The sequence below is a fragment of the Pelodiscus sinensis genome, chromosome 1 (genome assembly GCF_052426305.1).
Source record: "Pelodiscus sinensis isolate ZL-2025 chromosome 1, ASM5242630v1, whole genome shotgun sequence".
In the NCBI taxonomy this organism is placed as follows: Eukaryota; Metazoa; Chordata; order Testudines; family Trionychidae; genus Pelodiscus; species Pelodiscus sinensis.
In genome coordinates this window covers 345,722,697-345,740,026 of record NC_143052.1, presented here as the reverse complement: position 1 = coordinate 345,740,026, position 17,330 = coordinate 345,722,697, and the positions used below count along the sequence as shown (strand labels likewise).

General features: G+C 50.7%; 1 protein-coding gene across 1 annotated transcript in view; it reads left to right on the top strand.

Annotated features, from left to right (window-relative positions):
* CHRDL2 (chordin like 2) overlaps positions 1 to 17,330 on the top strand; it is a 67,703-nt gene that overhangs the window by 17,799 nt on the left and 32,574 nt on the right. Inside the window, exons 2-4 of the mRNA XM_075919601.2 lie at positions 8,225 to 8,337; positions 9,606 to 9,699; positions 11,348 to 11,490. Of these exons, the coding sequence (XP_075775716.2) occupies positions 8,225 to 8,337; positions 9,606 to 9,699; positions 11,348 to 11,490 (350 nt within the window). The remainder of the gene's footprint in view (positions 1 to 8,224; positions 8,338 to 9,605; positions 9,700 to 11,347; positions 11,491 to 17,330) is intronic.

The following is a 17,330-nucleotide window of genomic DNA, read 5'->3' as shown; positions in this document are numbered from 1 at the left end:
GACATTATACATTGACGGATCAATTGCTGATAGCCTGCCCTGGGCAAGGTGGGCGGGATGTTCCACACCCCGGGAGGAGCAGGGCCTCAGGCAGCAGGGTTGGGGCCAGGACTAGGCAGTCCTCAGTGCTGCCCAGAGAATGTAGCACAGTGGTCCCCAACACGGTGCCTGCGGGGCCATTTGTGTGTGCCCGCCAAATGCTCGGGGCTGGCCTGACCCCGGGCACGTGGTACATGCATGGTGCCGGAGCCGGCCCGGGCGCATGGTAAGCGCCAGCCCCGGGAGCGGCGCGAATTGGCCGCTCATGCCCCGGGCGCACGGCGCTTGCAGGGGGGGCGCACGGCGCTTGCAGGGGGGGGCGCGCGGCGCTTGCAGGGGGGGGCGCCGGCTCCAGGCGCGCGGCATTTGGAGGGGGCGCCGGCGTGCAGTGCTTGGGAGGAGCGCTGGCCCTGGGAGCACGGCGCTTGCATGGGGGGGCCCGGCTCCAGGCGCGCTGCGCTTGGGGGACGGCGCCAGCCCCGGGCCTGCGGCATTTGGAGGGGGTGCCAGCCCTGGGCGCGCGGCGCTTGGGGGGGGCGCACCCCTGAGCACGTGGCTATGGGGGGCCCCGCCCCCGAGCACATGGCTATGGGGGGCCCCACCCCCAAGCACGCGGCTATGAGGGGGGGCTGCCCCCGGGCATGCATGTGTCCCCGCCCTCTGGCGCCCGGCAGGCGAACAGTCACGCCCCCTGGCGCCCGGCAGCCTCTAAAGGTTGGGGACCACTGATGTAGCACCTCTTCCAGGCAGCCTTAGCACTTCCCAGAGAACACTGAATGTAGCCCTGGCTGCACGTTAACGAGCCCAGGGATCTAGCTACCGCTGCTGCAGCTCCAGGCCCCTTTGCATCACCAGACCCCAGGGGTAGTTGCCCCCTTTGATTCCCCACATGGGCAGGCCTGTACAGTATGGAAGGGATCGGATGCACGTAAGGTGATCTGTAAATGCTAAGGGCCTGATTCTGCTGTCTCTTACCACTGATGTAAATCCAGAGTAACTCCACTGAGCAATACCCTGTGAAGCTGATGTAAATGAAAGAAGGCAAGTCAGTTGTACCCTTACCTTTTGACAAGGGGGCTTGACAGACATTGCTTAGAACCTTGTGTTGCGTAGTTTACATTGGCACAAAATGCTCCCTTATATAATGTGGCTGCTGTGTGGCTCTCCATGGTGCTACTCAACAGGAACACGGGGAGGAGAATCTGGCCCAAACTCTTTGTTTTTCATAAAGATCTGTCCTCCTCCCAGCTCCGGTTTGTTTGCGGCTGGACTCTGACCTCCTAGCATAATCCTTCCGGGAGGGGGGGTCAGCAAACAGATGCCAGTCTGGGCACACCACAGCTGTGGCATTGGGACTTCTCTGCAGGAGGATGCTGGGGCATGACCATATGTGAACATTAGCCACACAGGGAATTAGAATCCCTTAGGTTCCACGCTACCTTCCTACAAAAGCATAACACAGCAAGGTAGCAGGTATCACGTAAAGACACAGGTTCTCCTTGCTGGTGAGGAGGGAGGATTTGTGCCAGTTATACCAATGAATGTGCTGAGAAGTCCCCATAGAGCAACCTGGACCCTGGCACACCACTGGGGGAGAGTCCCTGACCCTCACTTCACCATGAGGGGCTGGGATTTGGGAGACGGAATCATGAGTCTTCAGTGTGTGAGTTTGGGCAAGTCACTTAACTCTTCTGCGTCTCAGTTTCCCTATCTGTAAAATGGGGCTAGCGATGCTCCTTTGCTAAGTGCTTTGAGATCTATGAGTGCTAAATATTATTCTTGTTCTTCTTGCTGCACAGTCCTATTGGCTTTGGCTTCCGTGACTGTTCCATTCTACCCTTTCTCCCAGCTGTGCTGTGAGCATAGAGGGGAGACGTCCACATCTGCAAAAGGGAGCTTTGCCTGTCCAACTATGCTCTGCAGCTCTAGAACTTACGTGTCACCTCCACACTGATGCAGTCCCACAGTGGTGCTCCTACTTGTGTAGATTTAGGGGATGAAGGCTTCCCGGTTTTCTCCTCCTTCAGAGGAGAACACATGGGCCACCATCAGGAAAACCAGTGAAAGCCGTTGGAATGAGAAACCAGGTTACGGTTTTTCATTTGGTACTTAATATCCAAAAGTCTTCACCGTGCAAATCCTCTTTTTAGAAAACAACATGACTTTTGTGAGCGTGTTATTGCTGAAGACGGCAATAAATAAGGAGACTGGAGCTCAAGTGGCAATTTAAAGCTACAAATGGCTTTTCGCTCAGAGCAAATTGGGAAGATCTCCAACATTTGACCTATGAAAATGAAATTATTATACTGGCATGGGAAAAAATGATCTGCATTCTGATGCTTCTAAGCCTTCTCCTTCATTACATCTCTGGATCACCTTTAACCAAATAGCCATCTGCTTGGTGCCAACTATGCACCACAGTGCTGCTGAGATGTGGACAAGTGTCTACGGGTGCCTTAAACTACCAGGTCTTTGTAATTTTAATGGCAGAACATTTGCAGACATTAATCAGCTTGCTTTCTAGGGCTGGATTCAAACCAGGGTTCCACTTGTGAAAGACAAGTGATTAAACATTGAAACCACCCAGCCAACTGGCATGGGGAAGTGTGCTAGCTTAGCAAAGCTCTGTCATATTAAGGTAACTATATTTCTTCATCTTCAGCATAATTCATTAAGCAGGGAAAAATGAAGTCATTATTCTCCCTTTTGAAAGTTATTATTTTTTCACTCATTTCCTGCAATTGCGTAGATAAACACAGTCCTTGCGCGACTGGCCATTTGCTCTAAGCCTTGGTCATTCCGAACCATCAGGGGCGGGAACAGATGAGTTTGTTGATTTGTCTACTTTGGAGTGATTTATATGAGTGGCTTGGGGAATTGAGCGACCACAGACTTGGAGAGAATGGAGACCCCCATGGATCCACCCAGAATGCCGTGCAAACGCCTGCATCGACACTGAATGCCATTCTGTCTGTAATGGAATTTTCTGCTGCGATTGACAATGCTGCCATTGTGTCACATTAACCATGGAACGTAAGGCCTGTGCTTTGCGCAGTCACTTAAGGGACTAACAAAAGGTGGCCTTAGCACAGAGGTGGGTTTAATCCTCAGGAAGCTCTTAAATCCACGGTGGCTCCCGCGGAGACGCATTCAGATGGCAACAGAGACAGACGTGGGGTTTTTAAATGGATCTACAAGCCGAGCATCACCCTCTTGCACCACACTGAATTGCAGCTCTGTTTGGTTCTGCTCTTGCCTGTGTAACTACAGGGCTGTATATACCAGCTATTCCCATTGCCCTGTGGAGTTCAAGGAATCGGCGGCAATGGCAGCTCTCTTTCTAGGGTGCGGTGCCATGGATAGAGTCATCCACTTTTACCCTTCACTAGCGTCAGGTCTCAGGAGCCGGTCAGAGGGGGAATCGCACCATTTTACTAGCAGGCCGCTATTGTGCGTCCCAGCAGTGTCTGGAGGCCCCATGGCGATGGCAGCCATCATAGACGTGCTGAGAGACAGTCCAGGCGTGAAGAGCTCAGACAAAGGGTGAGAAGAGAGGCAGAGGTAAAGTGAGTTGGCCAAGGCCGTAGCTGGGAGAAGAACCAAGTCCTTCCTAGCACCAAACCAGCAGCCTCTCCACTACGTTACCTGGCCTTCCACAGCTGAAATGCAATTCATAGTCTCATAGGCCTGGAAGGGATACCGAGCGGTCATTGAGTCCAGTCCCCTGCCCCCACAGCAGGACTAGAGCCCCAAATTGTGGGACACACCCTCTGGGGAGCATGGAGGAACATTTGGGGGGACACATCGTGGGGCCTGGGCCAGCCCCCACACCAGGCAAGTAGGCAGTGCCACCCAGTCCTGCTCTAGCCCCATGCTCAGCCCAGATCTGCCCTGATTCCCTCTCTGCCCCCAGGTCAGCTCTGCCTCTTACCTCAGCTTCTTCCCCATCCTCAGCTCTGCCTTCAGATCAAGCTCCCTTGCTGAGCCAACTGTGCAGTAATGGAGAGGGGGGGTCAGACAGATCCCATTACTGATGGGGGGGGCGATAGGAAAAGTTTGTGCACCACTGATCTACACCAGTGGCTCCCAACCTTTCCAGACTCCTATCCCCCTTTAAGGAGTCTGATTGTCTTGTGTACCCCCAAGATTCACTCACTTCCAGCCTACAACATTAGGCATAAGTATACAGATACATCACAGCACACTATTCCTGAAAATGTGCCCACTTTCTCCTTTTTACCATTTAATTATAAAATGAAGCAACTGGAGTATAAATATTGTACTCACATTTCAGGGAATAGTGTGTAGAGTAGTATAAACAAGTCATTGTATGAAATTTTAGTGTATACTGACTTCGCTAGGGCTGTTGTAAAACTAGGCATATAGCTAGCTGAGTGAATGTGTCCCTTGGCAGACCTCTGTGTACCCCCGGGGTATGCGTACCCCTAGTTGAGAATCACCGATCTACATCATCCCTGATAGATGTCTGTCTAACCTGCTCTTAAATATCTCCAGTGATGGAGATTCCTCAACCTCCCTAGGCAATTTATTCCAGTGTTTAACCCCCCTGACAGTTAGGAAGTTTTTTCTAATGTCGAACATAAACCTCCCTTGCTGCAATGCTCTCTTGCATTGCTTCTTGTCCTATCCTCAGAGGCCAAGGAGTAACACCCTTTTATGTACTTGAAAGCTGTTCTCATGTCCCCTCTTAGTCTTCCCCAGACTAAACAAACTCCGTTTTTTCCAACCTTCTCTCACACAATCCTCTCTTGTCCCACCTTCTTCTTCATCCTTCATCTGTAACCGCAGCAGCTTCCCTTTCTCCAAGACACTGGTTTTTGGGGGAGTCCCATGGAGAGAAATAATTATCCGTTTTATGCTGAAGGTGGCAAGACATGAGCTCATCTTGCTCTCTGCAGGTAGAGGACTGTGTCTACAAGGTCTGACACACCTCTCCATGTTCAGGGCAGCGATGCTGGCTCAGCTCCCTGGACTCCCAAGGGAAGACGTAGAGGCTGTTGGGGGTTAGGTTACCTAGGGAAGTAGTGGAGTCTCCATCCCTAGAGGGTCTATGATTCTATGATGTTTTACGAGAAACAGCAGCCAGGAAGGTCACCTCTGTTCCCCAAAAGGGAGGCCAGCTTCTGTGCAATGAGGCTTTAGGGCCAGATCTGAACCACGTGTATTTCTCCAAAGGTCCCTGCCGCAGCTTAAGGGTGAGATCTTGGCGAAGTCCATGGTCGAGAATTTCAACCCAAGTGCGGAAAGGGCAGATTTCCAAAGGCACCCAGGTCCCACGACAGTCAGTCGGTGTTGGTCATTGTGCCTTTGAGGGTAAAGACTTGTCAGGACCTCCTGAAACCATTAGCCAGCCCCAGACTGGGATAAGATTTGAAAGTACTCTAAATCCTTAAGGTGGCATAGGTGTCAGAGGGGTAGCAGGGTCAGTCTTTTTCAACAAAAACAATGAGGAGTCCTAGGGCACCTTAAAGACTAATCAATTTATTAGTGCATAAGCTTTCATGGGCTGGTGCCCAGATTGTCAGATGCCTAAAGTGGAAACTTAAATTAAGCAGGTATATGCACCATGCAAAGATGGGTATGTGACCTTAATAATAAAGACATTTAAAGAAAGGTTTAAAAAACTGGACCTGGTTAGTCTTGAGAAAAGAAGACTGAGAGGGGACTTGATAACAATCTTCAACTCCGATAAGGGGTGTTATTACACAGATGGGTGATTGATTGTTCTCCATGGGCACGAAGGTAGGACTGAATCGGCAGCAAGGGAGATTTCGGTTAACTGAATTCTAGAAATGGTTTCCATGGGAGGTTGTGGAATCCCCTTCCCTGGAGGTTTTTAAGAACAGCTGTCAAGGATGGTCTGAGAGTACTGGGTAGTCAGGAGGGATGGACTAGATGACCTCTCAAGATCACTTGCAACACTACATGTCTATATGACTCAACTACACTCAATACAGTCATTTACCTGTGTACATTTTGGGACTGATTCTGATCTCATTTACATCCACCCAGCTCCCTTGGCTTCAGTGGAGTTACTCCTCATTTAGGGCCTTTCCCCTTCCATGTCCTCTCCATCTTTTGCTTTATTTCATTCTGTTTCACTCATCACTTCCATGTGTGCTTTTTATAGTGATAGAAATGTAGCCGTGTTAGTCTGGTGTAGCTGAAACAAAAAACAGGACTATGTAGCACTTTAAAGACTAACAGGATGGTTTAATAGGTGATGAGCTTTCGTGGGCCAGACCAACTTCCTCAGATCAAATAGTAGAAGAAAATTGTCACAACCATATATACCAAAGGATATACCAATTATCTTACCCATTACAAAGATAGCTTCCCCAATTATCACCTCTAATATCATTAGCTCACAGACATTTACCTCCCCCCTTCTGTTCTGAAATTTGATTTGTCCTTTTCATATGTGTTCATTTTTTTTAATTGTATCCTTTGGTATATATGGTTGTGACAATTTTCTTCCACTATTTGATCTGAGGAAGTGGGTTTGGCCCACGAAAGCTCATCACCTGTTAAACCATCTTGTTAGTCTTTAAACTGCTACATAGTCCTGGTTTTTTATAGTCCAGCTTCCTCCCAACGGGCTTGATGCTGAGTGGTTCCTGCAAGGGGCCCAGCCACCTCCACTGGAGTCAGCCAGGCCTGAGGGTACGAAGCACCTTGCAGGGTGGGGCCAAGATGGACCAAGAGGTCACTTGTTGCTCGCACTGTAACTTTCTTCTCCCAAGATCAGCCTTCATCTGTCCGTGCTCAGCTTGTTTTGTAGCTCAGTTCTTCAGCAAGATCATGGCCTGCCTTGCTTGCAGTTGGCCCACCCAGCCTTATCAGACTCACTGAATTCTCTTGAGAATGACTTTTCACGTCTATTTTCTCAGCCGGCTCTAACAGGGCGAGAGCTAAGGATGCAAAAAAGGGAATGCCATGCAAGGCGGTGGGATCCATCCAAACGGAATCTTTAGGGCTGCCTACCCAGAAACCAGACAATTCTCTGGGCTGGGTGGATTCACCCCAGGGTTTCGCCAGCCTCCCTCAGCCTCGGTTATGGCAGAGGGCCCTGATGGCAGAATGTCAAACAGGGGAAGAAGCCTGTGGGTGTGGAAAGTGATTGCAACTTCCTTGCACTGAAAAGGAAGGGGAATAGCAGGCAGCCTATAATAATATAATACAATAATAGATACGGTGTTCTTTTTATTTGCCTTTTGCTTTTTGAATCCTGGGTTGTGTTTTGAAGCATTCTCCACAGCTGCAAGGCCTGGGAACTTACTTTTTCTTTAAGAACAAAGGCTGAAATCATCACATGTCCACTTGGCTCCAGGATCTGGGGCTTTAAGGAAAACAATCATTACCACGAGTCTCATGACAAAATCATGACAGTTGACAGCTCTGCATGTGACTCGCTGCCTGGATCAAACCTTGCGTGCCCTGCAACCTAGGATATTGTGAAAGTGACTCTGTTCTGGCCCAGTGTGTCCCAGACTGCAGCACCACTGGCCCATACATATTGCCAACTCAGATCTCTCTGACCGACACCTAATCTTGGTGGTGTTAGTGGCAACACAGCATGGGGTGTCCAAGATGATATAGGGTGAAAGACAGAGCTGGTTGGAACTTGGCCAGTGAAATGAAATTCCGCCACCAGATGTTTCACTGAAGCCTATACAGTGTCCACAGATGTTAGCGGGACAGGGTGGGTGATGTAACATCTTCTATTGAACTGGCTTCTGTTGGTGAGGTAAAAGAGATTACCTCAGCCGCTGTGACGCTCTAATATTTTGGGACCGACATGGCTGCCACAGGACTGCATATGTCTAGGAGATGTATAATGGGTTTCAACGGTTTCAGGTAAAAAAGGCTGATGTTGCATGGCTGGGGGTTAAGGCTCTGACCTGGGTTGTGGGAGACCCAAGACCTGGCTGTGCCTGATTTAGAGCAATCTGGGATGGAAAACGTTGTTCTGAAGCAGGCAGAGCAGGGACATGAATGTGGGCATCCCATGGGTGGATCAGACACTGAATTAAAAAGCTTGGATGTGGATCTAAACGCAGAAACTAGGACGTCTTGGCTCAGCCCTGCCAATTGACGGGGGAAGAAAATGCATTTCCAAGAGTGTTCCCTACACGTGCATAACTTCCACCGGTTTGATTTTCAGGTGCAGATATGTTCTGTGATTTTAATGGCAAGAAGTACGGTCCAGGAGAGAGCTGGCATCCCTACTTGGAACCTCAGGGGCTGATGTACTGCATCCGATGCACCTGTCTGGAGGTATATCTCATCTGTTGTGTTTGTAGCATGCCGCTGGGCATGAACACTGCGTTGGCAGCCTCTAACCAGTCCAGTTTACGGTGGCAAAACTCTGTCAAAGCGAGGGAGCTGGCAGATGCCTGAAGGGTGAGCAGCTGCTGGATGAGCTTACTCCTTTTGTATTAGGCTCATCCAGCACTGAATCCGAATCTCCTTGATGCGGGAGCTTTGTCTTTGGCGCTCACAGCTGCATTGTCCCAGCAGCGGGAAGCCATGTTGACAGGTGGAGAAGCGGTGGGGTCTTGACCCATTGATGGCTTTGATGTTCAGGGACAGGGCCCTGGACAAGCAATGGAAGTGGCCTGGGAGTTAACGGAGGGACTGGAGCACAAGGGGCGATGGCCCTTGCAGAACCCATCTGGCTGTGTACAGAACAAGCTGGAGCTTCTTCCTTTCCCCCCTTGGTCAGTCCTCCAAGACACAGGGAGCACCATTCGTCCAGTCTAGAGTTACAAACATGTGAATCTGCAAGGCTGGGGCCAGGCACATAGGACAATGTTCCCCAGAGAAGTCTGAGGCTCCGTTGTGCTCAGCCCTGCACAAACACATAGAAAGAGTCCCATAAATCTGACAAAAGGTGAGAGGGAAGCAGTGCCACAGAGAGGGAAAGTGCCTTGCCCTAGGTTATAGGCAGAGAGTAGGCCTCAGGCTTTCTGACCTACAGCAGTGTCCCAGACCACTGACTCTATTGGATCAGATCAACTTAATAAAGAGAGAAGCAGCCCTGAGGGGGAATATGATACAGGTCTAAAATCAGGACTGGTATGGAAAAAGTGAATAAAGAAGAGTTATTTACTCCTTCCCCTAACACAAGAACTAGGGGTCACCTAATGACATTAATAGGCAGCAGGTTTTAAACAAACCAAAGGAAGGATTTCTTCACACAATGCATAGTCTATCTGTGGAACTCCTTGCCAGAGGATGTTGTGAAGGCAAAAACTATAACAGTGTTAAAAAAAAGCTAGACATGTTCATGGAGGATAGGTCCATCAATGGCTATTAGCCAGGGTGGGCAGGGATAGTGTTCCTAACCTCTGTTCGTCAAAAGCTGAAAATGAGCAACAGGGGATGGATCAGTCAATAATTGCCTGTTCTGTTCACTCCCTCTGGGGCACTTGGCACTGGCCACTGTCAGAAGACAGGATACTGGGCTAGATGGACTTTTGGTCTGACCCAGAATAGTTATTTTTATGTCCCTGAACAGCTCTGTTCTCTCTCCCTGCAAACAGAATGTGAACGTGAGCTGTTATCAAATCCAGTGCCCAGCCCTGCATTGTATGAATCTCATCACTGACCCTCAGCAGTGCTGCCCTCGCTGTGCAGGTGAGTGGATGTAGGGAGCAGATTTCTTTGGTCACCGTTTCTGTGTCTGGGAGCTCAGTTTCTACAGATGATTTTGCTTTTGGGCAGTCAGGACATGAGGAAAACAGGAAGCGAAGCGACGCTCTACACTTATAGAACATGGGTCTTCACACCAACTATTTATATTAGGAGGGAGTCCAAAAGCCCAGTCAGGAATGGGCTCCTGTGTGCCGGGAGCTGTACAAACCCCAAAGAGACAATGCTCAATAGAGCCAGATCACAGACACCTCTCAGTCAGCACAGGACTTTCATGGAGCTGTGCCAATGACACCAACGAACGGGCTGGTCCCCAGAGTCCCCGTTGTTCTCAGCGATGTCAAACACTTGGGCAAAGGGCGTTGTTCCCATTTCACAGCAGCACAGCTGGCCCCAAGACCTGCTCAGTGCCTCGTGGCAAGGCAGGGCAGTGCTGGAAATAGCGCCTGGGTCACATGATTTTTTTGTGGGGAGGCAGCGGGGACACGCCCACCCAGGCAAGGCTGAGGGCGCACAGACCCAAGTGCCGGTCGCCCACTTGAACTCTGCAATGAAAAATTAGTCAGGGGCTGCACATAAATGAGAAGAAAAACCAAAACCTCTCACTGATGTGGCCCCTGACTAAGAAGCAAATAGACACTCGCCACATTCCCTTCACACACCAGAGCCTGGTGGGGTCCAAACTGTGGGGCAGCAGAGGGGCTGGAGCACCAGTGTAGGTTCTCCAAAGCTAGGATGGAGCCCTGAGCCTTGGGGGCTGGATCCAGGTAAGGTGGGAGCCGCATCCAGTGTGCAGGCCTGAGGTTCCCTACCCCAACTTATAGTGCTGCACTGTCGCTTAGATGCATTCAGAATCTTCCTTACCAGTGTGCCTTGTAAGCTGTGCGCTGGGGCATCCATCCAGGAGAGATTCAAATGCTGCCCAGCTGATTAGCAGACTGCTCACCACACCCACAGACAGCAGCATGTGTTCCTCCTGGTGGTGCACATCCACATTTGTCTCAGTGCACAGAGCAACATTTATTCCACACACATGGAAAAAAATTAGAGGGAACATTGTCCCTTACCTCCCCAGCACAGGCTATCCAGGGAAGGTGGGCCATGTCTGGTGCAATGATGGGGGTAAGAGGCAGAATCAAAATTGATGGGGGTAAAGTGCAGAATCAAAGTTCCCCCTCCCCCCCACTTTCTATCTCCCACAACGCAGGAAGAGGAAGACTGAGCTGTTGGAGCAGGGCAGTAGCCATTCCCTACCTGCTGGTGAAAAGGGGAGAAAAGGAAGAAATGTGGCTTCCTTATCCATAAATTCTTCCCTTTTACTATGGGCCTGTCCTGGGAGCTCTCATACTGATTTTCAGATTAATCATAATTTCACAGAGAGGCAGCACAAACTGTCTTATGGGCTCCCTTCCAGACGGAGATGGCCCTAGCCAGGCTGGACCCAGAGCCGGATAAGCTGATAACAGTGTGCCATGTTTACATTTCCCCTGGAAGATGGTCCCAGCTTCCCATGAATCAGAGCAGGATCAGTGGCGTGGATCTGTGTAGCGTCAGTCTGCCGGGCCCTGAAGGCCGGGGCTGGTAAGCAACGAGACTCAGCGCGGCTGTTGCTGTTCCTCCTCTCCCCCTGTAGAGCCGCACACGCCGTCTGGCCTCCGGGCGCCTGAGAAGTCTTGCCAGTACAACGGGACAACCTACCAACCAGGGGAGATGTTTACCACCAGCGAACTCTTCCCTTCCCGGCAGCCAAATCAGTGTGTACAGTGCAGCTGCTCCGTAAGCTACTTTTGAATCCACGGGGTGTTTTCTCTGTCAGGTGTGCCTGGGGATTCCAGGGGAGGACATGGTCAGGGAGTGTCAATCTTTGTGTTTTAATCTGTACGGGACTTCAGCAATACAGTTCATGCCCTAGTATTGCAGGTAACCTGACCAGTTTTATTCCGGCTCTGCTCCTCTCCCATGGGGCGTGTTATTCCCTGTGAGCTGATCGCATGCGGAACAGTGCCTGGCTCTATGGATAGTTCTGCTGGCATCCACAGGACTATTCAGTGGTGGGAGGTTGTGTATCAGAGCCAGCTCTTTGGGGTATGATTCCCGTCTTACACTGGTGTAACCTGATAATCATCCCACTGCAGTACATGGGGTCACCATGGAGCAAAACCTTCCTAAGGGAGAGGAGAATCGGATCCTTCCCTGTTCCCTGGGAATGGTCCGACTTGATGCGAGACAGATCTCTCACTGACCATCTGGATTCTGATCTTTTACACTGGTGTCAATATAGAGTAATCCAGTGGCTGAGTCTGAATGACAACCCTTGGCTTCCAAGCAGTAAGGGCTAATGATCAGGGTCAATGGGGTGCGCTCCCTCACAGGGCTGTGTGGCCCAATGGCTAGAGTCAATATAGCTACCCTCTTCATTAGAACTATGTGACATAGTGTCCAGAATCAATAGAATAGCCTTTTCTTGCAGGGCTGTGGGGCCTAATGGCCATAGTCAATACAGCAGCCCTTTCTTGCAGGGCAGTATGGCCTAGTGGGCAGAGCCAGTAGGGCTACCCTTGAACAGCAAGGCAGCAGGGCCGGGTGGCATGAGTGGCTGGAGAGGTGGGCTGCTGCCTTGGGGTGGGTGGCAGTCAGGGTAGGGTGATATCGCACCAGGTCTCAACCCAGGGTCCTGGCGGTGGCATGGTTGCCTGCCACCTGTTCAGTGGGGACCCTGCTGAAACACGCCAAGTCAAGCCCCTATGACCAGTTCCCCATTCAATTCTTCCTGTTCCTCCATGACTAGTCAGCCTGGGGATCCTGCGGCCTCTTCTCTCTCTGTAGTATCAGGTGCGTGACGGTTCTTGGTCATTGCTGTCTGGCCAGCCTCCACCTCCTAGAGCGTGTCCGTCTGCAGGAGCTGAGTTGCTCCCTTTTGTATCCAGATTCTGGCTGGAGCATGCCCAGCAAAGATGAGGGGTGTGGCCTCTTCAGCCCACAGAGTCTTGTTCCCCCTGCTGAACCAATAAGGGATTGGTACACTCCTTAACAGCCCAGGATATCAAAAAGAACCCAAAACTCCAGGATGAAGACCATGGCTGACAAGTTCACTGTGGCTCAATGGAATTAGCTGCAATAGGAGTAAAGTTCATCTATTTAGGAGACAAAATTTCTCAGGCCTGGGACTCTGAGATGAACCTGCCCAGGATCTGAAAGTGATTACAAACCTCACCCCCTCCTGCTCCCAGTGCAAGATGCATTTCTTCCATCGCCCTCTGACGTAAACACAGAGCAGCATGGACTTTCCAAAAAATGCCCCCCAAACACACCCCAAACAAAACAGTGCCCTGCACACTCTATCCTCCCAATGGAGAGAGTTTGAGCGAGCAAGCGAGAGAGAACGAGTCACACATGTCACAATACGTGACATCATGTATTGTAATGCATGACTGGAAAGTGCTCAGACACTACAGAGACCAAGGAGGCAGAATCCAGATGGAACAGAATAGAAATAGAATAGGAATCAAGATCAGAAAGTAGCCATTGAGTCTGCAGACTGCGTTAGAACCAGATTTTAGCCACCCTGATTAAGCCGAGTATTTCCTTTCGCAAGCTGTCACTATTGATTTCAATGGGACTACTCCTGGAATAAGACGCCACTCAGAGTAAGGATGGCAGAATGTTGGCAGCAAGACTTTTCACCTGGGAGGATGAAGGGCCCTCCAAAAACTGAACTTTAGATCCAACTCAGTGGCTTCTGACCACATGCTAAATTACTAAAAGCTTCCTAGAAGATACAAAAGACCCACCCTGCCACCAGTGCCAGATTGGTCCCCATTGTCTGTTTTCTTCATGCAACTAGTTGTAGCCATCCACAGTTAAGACCAACAGGCGGCATGCCCAATTGGAGTTCGCCCCAAATACCTTGCTGGGGAAGAAGCATTAGCATTAGTGTGGAGATGGAAGTCCCTGGAAGAGGAGATGTGATGGGGCAGACAGGCCCCGTCCTGAAGGGCAGAGAGTAGCCTGGGCCCAGCTGGCTGAGAGAGCCCCGCCAGGCATGCTCCCAGTGGAGCCAGAGTATAAGGGCTCCAGGAGCCCTGCAGTGGGAGAAAGCAGCTGGGGAAGGAGGAGGTCAGGCCGCACCCCCCTCATCCCCCAGTGTTCCTGCAGCAGCAGCAGCAGCAGCAGCCAACGCCACAGCCATCTCAGGAGCAATGCCAGCAGTCGCCACCGCTTGGGGAGCAGCGCCCGCAACCCCCGCGTCAGCCTCAGCCACGGACCGGACCCGGAGGCAAGCAGACTACAGGGGCGCCAGGGAGTGGTAGGAAGCAGCCCAGGGCAGGGAGTAATCCTCGCCAAGCAGGCAGGAGCGATCGTCTCTGCCTATAGGGCCCTGGGCTGGGACCCGGTGGAGAGGAGGACCCGGGTTCCCCTACCACTCTTTTCCCTATCATGGCCAAATCACTCCCTGGCCAGGAGAGGCTTGCCTGCCAATAGGCCTGAAGGGCCGTATATACCTGAAGAGAGGAACACGTACTTTGGGACTGGGCCTGAAGGGCCGTATATACCTGATAGGGGGGTATGTGCCCCTCAACAGGGGGCTTGGCCGTACACTGACACTTTTGCAACACAGCACATAGAAACCCACTGGAGCCATTCTGTTACCACACTAAGGTGCAGATTCAGCCAGAAGCAAGTTTCTGACATCCAGAGCAGCACGTCAAACATTAGTAAGTCACATTGCTACCTAGGGCATCCTGTACAGCCAGGAGTTTGGGACCATTTGTGGCAGAAAACGCAAGAGACTGTATCGTGCACTTGCAAGGCAGATTCTGTAGTTAGATAATGTGATTCCCCTTATCTGGTGCCCCACAGTGTCATGACCCTCTGTCATTATAAGGTCTTGGCTTTGAACACATGCCTGTCACCAGAGAAAGTCTAGGTACTTCGTGCGAGCTCTTTTTAGCTGCTGAGGAGCAAATCCGTAATGGATCATCTTGTCTTTCACCTATTTGCGAACATGGCCAATGGGTATTTGATAAATATTTTTCTTCCCAGAAAGCCTGGCAGCACACCCAGAGAACGACTTGGCTCGGCTAGCTGCCTGCCACAGCGTCTTGCCCTGCGTTTTGCAACAGATAGTGTTAACGGCCTGTGGAAAACCACAACCCAACTCCAGTTTGCTTTTTGAACTCTTTACTAGACTGGCGAACGCACAGTTTGTCCATTGTAAAGGCCAAAGATGGATGTCTAAGGTGTGATGACTCCAGGGCTCGAGATGCCAGTAAGCTGAGTGTCTGAGGATAGATTGAGTGGCTTCTCCTCGTCTTTCCCATTTCTCCAGGAGGAGAACATAAAACTGCAGAGCCACGACCACTCTAAACTTGGAAGGCGTATGGTAACATTCCAAGCATCAATAATCTCTCTCTGCATGTCCCAAAACCATAAAAAGGAGAGCTCTGTACAGAGATTGCTTTCATTCCATTTATTATATAAAGATATTAAAGGGGGCCAGATGGCTTGTGGGGTTGGGTGGAGCCTTTCAACTCCAGATCAAGTTCAGCATGAGAGCCTCCAGAAGTCGTTACTACCTGAAGCTTCTTTGAAAGACTAAACAGAATGAATTAGGGGTCTCAGACCAGTGGCTGGGCATCCTCATCGCAATGGACAGTGGCCTTCTTGTGGACCATCTCCAGGGACAAACCAAAGATTGAGTCAGCCATGGAAAGCAAACGCTGCTTTTGCTCCTAGAGGTGGCCTTTCCATGGTAGACGGTATTAGCGGGGATGGAAAACTAGAGCTAGTACTGAAGTGTTGCAGCTGTGTAGATAAATAGAAGGGACCTTAGTCTTCAGGTCTGTTGATTTCACATCAATCAGCTTCACAGCAGTCACTCAAAATGAACTGGAAAAGATATGAGGAAGGGATCCATTGTCATTTTGCCTCATGTAGTCACGTACCTCTGTGTCAAGAGGGCCAGGTTCATGGTCCACACAAAGGTGCCTTATGCTAAAACCGACTTATTCAGTATGAATAAGGGTGGCCAAATCTGGCTAGGAGACATAGCTAAACTAGGTGAAAGTTACGTAACTGATTAAGCTGGTTCTTCTCCTGTTTACACCAATTTTAGATCAGCATAGCTCCTACTTGATGCCCATGCTGGGGACAGAAGAACCAGACCCAAAGGCGGTGTGTGCGTGTGCATGTGCGTGTAGTATAGACTATAAGCTGGCTGGCTGAGTCCTGGGTCCCAGACCTGTGCTCTGGCCTGTAAATAAATGCCCAGTGGTCCCCTTTAAACCCTGACCCAGAGTACAGGATGGGCTCAGTAAACAAAGACAAAACAAATAGTAGTTCAACAGCTGGTAAGGCCCAGGCCCTGGTTCAGGGCAGGGCAGCAACACAAACACTGTCCTCTAGGCAAGAGAGGGGAGGGGAGCAGGGGGGACGTGGGCCCTCCCATGTCCTGGCCTAGGGTCCTAGCAGTGGCAGCCCTGGCTGTCACTGGGGTCAGCAGGGATCCAACCCGCAACACACTGACCACTCTAAAGTTCTATTAGAGCAGCCTGACAGTTGTCGGCTTCCCCTGGGCCACTTTCTGACTCCCCCTCAGCATCTACCTGGTCCCACACAGGCTGCCAGCTCTCCAAGTCATCATAGTCACTCCCAGTTTGCACCCTCTGGCAGGGTAAAGAAGGTCTCCTCTTCAGAGCACAGGCCTGGCAGTCCAGACTGGTCCTCAGGGCCCTCCTGACTTGGGAGCTCAGGGGAGGCCTCTGCTTCCTTCCGCAGCTGGGGCCTTACTGAGCTCCTACGCTCGGCTGAGCTGGGCTTTTATCCTACCTGCCTCGCCCCGGTTTCCAGGGAGTTAAAGGAGCAGGACCCGGCTTGGGCCACCTGGGCTGGGAGAATGGTTCTTCCTCCTTGGCGTTAGTGAGTGGCCACCCCTGCTCAGTACAGACATATAGGCTGTGTCTAGACTGACCAGTTTTTCTGGAAAATCAGCCCCTTTTCCGGAAAAACTTGCCAGCTGTCTACACTGGCCGCTTGAATTTCCGCAAAAGCACTGACTTCCTACTGTAAGAAATCAGTGCTTTTTGCGGAAATACTATGCTGCTCCCATTCGGGCAAAAGTCCCTTTTGCGCAGAAGGGCCAGTGTATACAGCTCAGATTTGTTTTGTGCAAAAAAGCCCCGATCGCAAAAATGGCAATCAGGGCTTTTTTGCAGAAAAGCGCATCTACATTGGCCACGGATGCAATGCTATACCACAGGGCTACATCTACACTGGCATGATTTTCCAGAAATGCTTTTAACGGAAAAGTTTTTCGTTAAAAGCATTTTCGGAAAAGAGCATCTAGATTGGCACGGATGCTTTTCCACAAAAGCACTTTTTGCGGAAAAGCATCCATGCCAATCTAGTGTGCTTTTGTGCAAAAAAGCCCCGATCGCCATTTTAGCCATCAGGGCTTTTTTGCACAAAACAGTACTGTGCTGTCTACACTGGCCCTCTTGCGCAAATGATTTGCGCAAGAGGGCTTTTGCCCGAACGGGAGCAGCACAGTATTTCCGCAAGAACACTGACGATCTTCCATGAGATTTCAGTGTTCTTGCGGAAATTCAAGCGGCCAG